The sequence below is a fragment of the Octopus bimaculoides genome, chromosome 9 (genome assembly GCF_001194135.2).
Source record: "Octopus bimaculoides isolate UCB-OBI-ISO-001 chromosome 9, ASM119413v2, whole genome shotgun sequence".
NCBI classification, from domain to species: Eukaryota; Metazoa; Mollusca; class Cephalopoda; order Octopoda; family Octopodidae; genus Octopus; species Octopus bimaculoides.
Window position 1 is genome coordinate 59943958 of NC_068989.1, and position 7395 is coordinate 59951352.

At 36.1% G+C, this 7395-nt stretch overlaps 1 protein-coding gene across 1 annotated transcript in view; it reads left to right on the plus strand.

Moving 5' to 3' along the window:
- Positions 1-5201, plus strand: part of LOC106881069 (methylmalonyl-CoA mutase, mitochondrial) — a 34988-nt gene extending 29787 nt beyond the window's left edge. The window contains exons 17-19 of the mRNA XM_052970918.1: positions 676-864; positions 2191-2279; positions 4849-5201. Coding sequence (XP_052826878.1) covers positions 676-864; positions 2191-2279; positions 4849-4901 — 331 coding nt within the window. The 3' untranslated portion in view covers positions 4902-5201. The remainder of the gene's footprint in view (positions 1-675; positions 865-2190; positions 2280-4848) is intronic.
- Positions 5202-7395: the final 2194 nt, after the last annotated feature.

A 7395-nucleotide genomic window follows, 5' to 3' on the forward strand; every position in this document is an offset into this window, starting at 1 on the left:
AATCCCCCCACTCCTTTATAAGGTCAGTATTATTGTCTTCTTACCTATGTGTCCTAGTTATAAACATACATCACACACACATATATATATATATACATATATATATATAGTTAAAAAAAACAATAACAAAAAAACAAAAAAACAAAGTGAGGACGTGATATGGATAGTATTATTGGACGCTCAGGAAAGGAAAGAGAGAGTGTATGACGTTTCGGGCGTAGCCCTTCGTCGGAAAGATGGAAAGTTCGGAGAATGGAAGAACGGAGAAAGAGGAAAATGGTACCGATGCCCACGAGGTTGTTCTGGCTTGTTCTAATGGCTTGCCTAACTCTCCACTGCTACACACTTTATAAAGACGGTGTTATCTTTATAGTGCCCCAGCATGACCACTACTTTTGAGCTGAAACCAGTTAAAGAGATTAAAGAGATACATTATATATAATTGTTATATTATAATTGAAAGTAAATAATTCTCAGAATTTTAATTCTTACTGATGCGTTGCCCTGAGTTACTGTTTCTATGTATTCACCTTTTGAAAATAGTTACATTATATTACTAAATCTATCTTACAGTAAATTAGCTGTCTCAAGATTTATTTAATATTTAGTGAAACAAACCAATAAATAAATAATTGGTTATAACAATACCTTATCCCTGGCTTTAGATGGCTAAAGATACTGTATAGACAGTCAGTTAGTCATTATATCTTCATTGTCTTCTGTTCTCTTTCAACAGACACCGAGAGAAGCTGCACAGCAAGCTATTGATGCTGACGTCCATATAGTTGGAGTTAGTTCCCTTGCAGCTGGTCACAAAACTTTGATTCCACAACTCATTAAAGAATTGAAAAATTTACAAAGACCGTAAGTATTAATACATTTAATGTAACACACTATATAGTGTATTGCAGTTTACAAGAATATACCATAGTATATTTCTGTATAACATAGCTTTTGACAGAGTTCCCCCTCTCTGTTATCAGGTGGTCTCTAAGGAATTGAGGAGTAGAGGAGTAGTTTGTTAGAGCAGTACAAGCCATGTACAGTGATGCTGTCAGTAAGATGAGAGTTGGCCATAAATACAGTGATGAATTCAGCGTACAAGTAGGGGTTCACCAGGCTCTTAGTTCAGTCTTATTTATCATAGTCTTCCAGACCATAACAGAGGAATTCAAAACTGGATGCCCATTAGAACTGCTATATGCTGATAACCTGAAGCTGAATTGGAGAAGAAGTTCTAGGTTTGGAAGCAAAACCTGGAATCAAAGGGCCTTAAAGTTAACTTAGCAACACCAAAGTTGTTGTTAGCAAGAAAGCTGATAAGACTCTCTTTCTATCGGATAAACGGCCCTGCTCAGTTTGTAGGAAAGGAATGGGAAGTAATTCCATTTGCTGCACTGAGTGTAAGCTGTAGACGCACAAGAGGCGCAATGGAATCACAGGTACATTAACAGATAAGGTCGCCTTTGTGTGTGGCAGATGTGCAGGAACAATAAGCACTAAGAGCATGCAGAACTTAGACTCTCTCAAATGCCCAGGAGACTCTCTTGAGGTAGTACATAGTTTATGCTACTTAGGTGACCAAATTAGTAATGGTGGTGGATGCTCTGAAAGTGTTGTAACAAAAATAGGATAGAGGAAATTCAGGGAACTACTACCTCTGTTGGCAATAGAAGGACTCTCTCTCTCAGTGTGAAAGGTAGACTATATGATGCTTGTGTATGAATGACTATACTCCATGGTAGTGAGGCCTGGGCTCTGAATGCAGAGGATGTGTAGACTAGAGAGGAGCGAAGGTTGTATGCTCTGCAGGATGTGCAACATCAGTGTGCATGTACAACAAAAAAATTTTCTTTATTATAAATTATTAAGTTACAGAGAGAGAGACAAAGAATTTTACATATATAAATCACTTCCTACAAAATTTATTGTAAATAATGAACACTTTAAAGTATATATAGTAAAACTCTCATTCGGTAAAATGAAGTAGAAATATAAACATCTTTTAAATTTTATTTTCATTCTCTAATTTTGGAGTTTTTCTCATTAAGAATTGTTTGTAAATATTTGCTTTATTCAGATATCTTTATATGGTTCCTTAAAATTAGTTTGTATTGTTATTACGAGGAGTGAAATATCTGTTTATGTTTGTCAACAATCAATCGATTTTATACATTTCTTTGTTGTCAGAGATATAATTGTTGTTGCTGGAGGTGTGATTCCCCCACAGGATTATAAAGAGCTGATGGACTGTGGGTGTGCTGCAATATTTGGCCCAGGTACAGTTACCTTTTATTAACTATATTTAGTATTCTGAAACAAAATTGCAGCAAGCTGGCAGAATTGTTAGTGCACTGGGCGAAATGCTTTGTGGAGTTTCATCTATATTTATGTTCTGAGTTCAGATTCTGCCAGTAATGTTTTTGCCTTTCAGCCTTTCGAGGTTGATAAAGTAAGTACCAGTTGAGCATTGGGGTCGATGTAATCAGCTTATGCTGTCACCCAAAATTGATGGCCTTTTACCAAAATTTGAAATGAATATTCTGAAGCAAAATGCTTTTTAAGATGAAATAATAATTATTGGTTGTTGGAAATGTTCTGAAGAAAATATGATTTTCTTAATTCTGTCAAGGCTTCAGTTTTTGTATCATCAAATAGCTACTGCGATGATAAGAATTCTGATAATAGTAAAAGTATTAATCTTAATTCTTAAAACTAAGTTTCCATTGATAGATTCCATAACTTTCAGCTACCAGTTTTTAATGGTAGGATTTAATATGCAAACTCTTTTAGTTATTTTATCCATTAGCTTTCAGGGCTGTTGTATTTAGTGACATAACAGGAAAAATACCCCAGGAGAATTCGGTGTAAAAATTACAAATATTATAGAGTCTCACATATGTAATATGAAACACTTTGATTGACAGAAGTGCCAATTGTGAAAGGAACCTGTGGAAAAGGTAGACCCAAGAAGATGTGGGACGAAGTGGTGAAATGTGACCTTTAGATGTTGAGTCTTACTGAGATGATGACAAGTGACCGGGACTTCTGGCAAATTGCTGTGCTTGAGCAGACGTGACAAGCTTAGTGTGAAATCATGGTCATGGCCTAGTGCTGGTGTGAATGACACCTGTGCCAGTGACGTGTAATTGGCACCTGTGATGGTGACACTTGAAAGGCTCCCAGTACACTCTGTGGAGTGGTTGGCATTATGAAGTGGATCCAGATGTAGAAATCAAGCCAAATTAGATTGGCGCCTAGTGCAGCTCTCGAGCTTACCATCTCTGGTCAAACCGTCTAACTCATGCCAGCATGGAAAGTGGATGATGATGATGATGATGATGAATTAATGAATAGAACTGTCGGAGATTTTGAAAAAAAGTTAAAACGCAAGGGAGGTAACTCTGCAAACTGATATGTTTGGAAAATTTAAACAAATACAGATGAGAATTGATGTTGTTTTGAAAGCTAACTGCTAAAAGTAACTGACATGTTTTGTTATTGTTAGACCTTTTCAGTGAAACTAAGAGTAAGCTATCTATCTGCCGATCTGTATGGGTAGGGCATAATTTGTTGAGGCAAATTTTCTTCCATCATATACCCTTCTTGTCACTAGTCATTACCTGTTTCCAAATGAGTTGATGTTTTCCCCATTATCAAACATATTTTCATGTAATATTCATAACAAAGGATACTGCTTTGATAGTGATGTAATATCAAGGAAAGGAGACAATAACACACACACATATATCATCATCATCATTCAATATCTGTTTTCCATGGTGTGTGTGTGTGTATATATATATTTAAACGACAGACTTGTTTCAGTTTCCATGTTCCAGATCCACTCACAAAGCCTTGATTGGTCAGAGACTATAGTAAACGCTTGCCCAAGGTTCTATATAGTGGACTGAACTGGAAAGTTGGTTGGTTGGCTAGTTGATCAGTTTATTGTTAGATAGGTAGAGAGAGAAAGAGAGAAAAGCAGATGGAATGAGGTGGCTCTGACAATATGGCTGACTAGAGTATTGTATATCCAAATGTTGTTTTGATGTATATGTGGATGAAATAATAGTCAAAGCATAATGTAGGCAAGACTGTGTACGAGTATGCTCACTGGCTGTGAACTTAGGATGATGTTCTTAGTACATGCTCATGTGTTCAAATCTTATTCCAGTCATCTGGTAAACACTTGAGTTGGACACTTAGCTCTGCTAGTTGATGTTTTTCTTACTGTTAAAGGAAGTTTTACTTCTATTTCATATTAAGATGTAGGCATGGCTCTGTGGTTAAGAAGTTTCCCAAACATGTGGTTTCAGGTTCAGTCCCACTGTGAGGCACTTTGAGCAAGTGTCTTCTACTACAGCTCTCTACTGACCAAAACCTTGTGACTGGATTTAGTGGATGGAAACTGAAAGAAGCTTGTTTGTGTATGTGTGTGTGTGTTGACATTATGTGATAATTGTAAAAAAGTATCACTCTCAAAAAAGTGGTGTTTTTTTCTTTCAATTTTGCATGAAAGCACGTTTGCCCATGGGGTAATATCACCTTACTTGGAAACAATTTTGGCTTGGCAACAGGAAGGAACATCAAACAATAAAAACATCTACTGCGACAAATTCCATCTGACTCGTGTAAGCGTGGGAAAGTGGACATTAAGATGAGGATAAGGGCATCCAACTGCAAAAACAAATGCTTAGATATTTTCCTTTCTATTGGGAACACAACAAAATGAAGTCGTAAAAATTTAGAGATTACTGTTAATTGCTGCTACAGAAAATATAATTTTAGAGATTTCTGAAGTGTATACTTGTTACCAATGATTTCATTGTTTTGTTTGTCTTTTAGGAACTAGAATAACTGATGCTGCTCTGAATCTCTTGGATTGTCTTGAAAATTAGGTGCCATCTTATCAGAAAGGTGTCGGGGCAGAATAAATATTACTCTTTAGTTGTCATGTTTCTGTTGTGAACACTGTGTCCTTTACTCAATATATGACATATACATGTAATATATGACATAACTCTAATATATGGCATATATTGATGAAGTTCTGATGCAATTTGAGTAATTATTTTTCTTGTTTTAGTGTGTTCTTCCACTAACAATCAATTTGAGGAAATATATTGTATGATGTAAAGAAATATTCCTCTACAAGAAGACTGACTTCAGTATATAAATGATTTTAATTTTCAATGAAATGGAATTTGCTATTGTTGTCAATCACAAATTTTAATACTCTTCTCAAAATCATTTCTAAATACACATCTTTTATACATACTTATAAAAGTACATTTACTGTTCTCTATACCATAAAAAAACTAACTTCAAAAATAAACCTCCTTAAGAAATTAAAAAATGTTAACTTCTAAATATGTAGTCTATTTTATTTAAGATTATTGATTTCATTTTGCATTCATATTTGGGTATCTATTATAATATATGCATATACATACCTTATTCAGGTGTACCTAAAGGATTTATAGGTGCCTAGACCCTAGACCACTTGTAACTGAATAACATCTCTTAGTATTATACAGTCCCTGTAATTACCTTATAAGTGGTTCTACATTGCATATGTAAGTTGAGATTTTCACAATTTTGTCAGAATGGGTATAATTATTATTTTTAACTTTAGTGCAGACAGTGTATTGGCAGAATTGTGAGAACATCAGAAAAATACCTTGTGGCATTTGTTCCATCACTTTACATTCTGAGTTCAAATTTGTTTTTAATTCCTCTGGAGTTGATAAGATAGAATAGCAGTCAAGTGTTGGAGAGATACAATCAGCTAATCCTATTGGATTTGTGTCTAAATCAGAAACTATTTATTTTAGTTTCTGTGAAAGCTTAGAATTCAACAATCTTGTGGAAAGTTCTGAAGTGTTGACAGAGGCAATTTATTTTGATTTTGCTTTGAATATATCCATTTTGCTGAAATTCCCTGAAAATTTACATAAATTATTTTTTTCATAATAAAACAAAATATTGCAAAATGTAATTCTCCAAATTGTTTTTATTTATTGAGAGACAAAATTTGTAAAATTATCATATTGGCATGACCATGGTCAAATTACTGAAACAAGTACAAGAATTGGCCTTCGTGCCGGTGGCACATAAAAGCACCCACTACACTCTCGGAGTAGTTGGCGTTAGGAAGGGCATCCAGCTGTAGAAACTCTGCCAAATCAGATTGGAGCCTGGTGTAGCCACCTGGTTCACCAGTCCTCAGTCAAATCGTCCAACCCATGCTAGCATGAAAAGCAGACGTTGTTTGAACTGAGAAGGTAAAGGATGGCTTTGAAATTTTTGCTCATGCTGTACTAGTGAGAAACAACAGAGTTAGAATCTATGATGATAATGTTGACGATGATGATGATAATAATGCTGTTACGTCAATGGCATTTAGTAGTCAGACAGTATATTAACCATTGTCAAGTAATGGTAGTACTACAACCTTGCTCCTGGTGAGTGTCATACAATAAGAATTATGTTCCGGAAAAACCAGTTTCGATTCTGAGTTTGGGTTGAATTATTTTCCTTCTGTTGCTAACGTCTGTTTCTCATATTCTTTAAAATACTGGGCTAACACTTTGTTTTTTATTATCTTTTTTTTTTAAAGATTTGAATAAACAACTGAACAAGAATGAGTAAAATATCTTCGCCATACACTTGGGGTAGTGGCGGGATCGAAACCAATTTCTTTCAGGTTGGCAGACTGCTGTTTTATAAAGTTGGCCTGGTATAACTCTGTAACGGAGATTAGGCGAAAAGAGGAAAAAAAAGTTCACCTTTTCTTAACCGCCGCAGAAAGAAGCATGGCAAAAGAAAGCAGAAGGGAGTCTGCTGTATGTAGAAACTGTTTCTTGCTCCCACCGCCGGCCCTAACTGGTGACACTTCTCGCAGAAAAAGAAGGACCCTTACACACAACTGACGTTACTTTCGGTCCCCTATCCCACCCGCTATCTTATCGCATAACATCACAGACTCATGGATAAGAGACCCGAGAATTAAAGATTGGTATATGACTTTAATAAAATATACCATGGACAACTAATAATACAGGGTGTTTATAAAGTCTGCGCGCAATTTAAAATACTTAAAGCTTTGTGTGTATATTTAATAGAATGAATCTTGTGGTGTGTGCGTACGAGTAGATGTAATCGCCTTACCTCGGTTTTCCTTTCCTCGACTGCGAGTCTGTCTTGCGGTATCCAATCCCTGAAGCTTGCCCCGACCCAAAGAACACCAGGAATAGCAGCTGCTTCTCCCAAACCTACACCGTCACTGGACACATCTTGTCCTGTCCGCGACCCCGTTCGAAAAGGGCACGAATCCCGATCGAGGCTCCCTATGCTCTTTTTCCTCTTCCGGTCAACTCGCCCTTCCGGTCA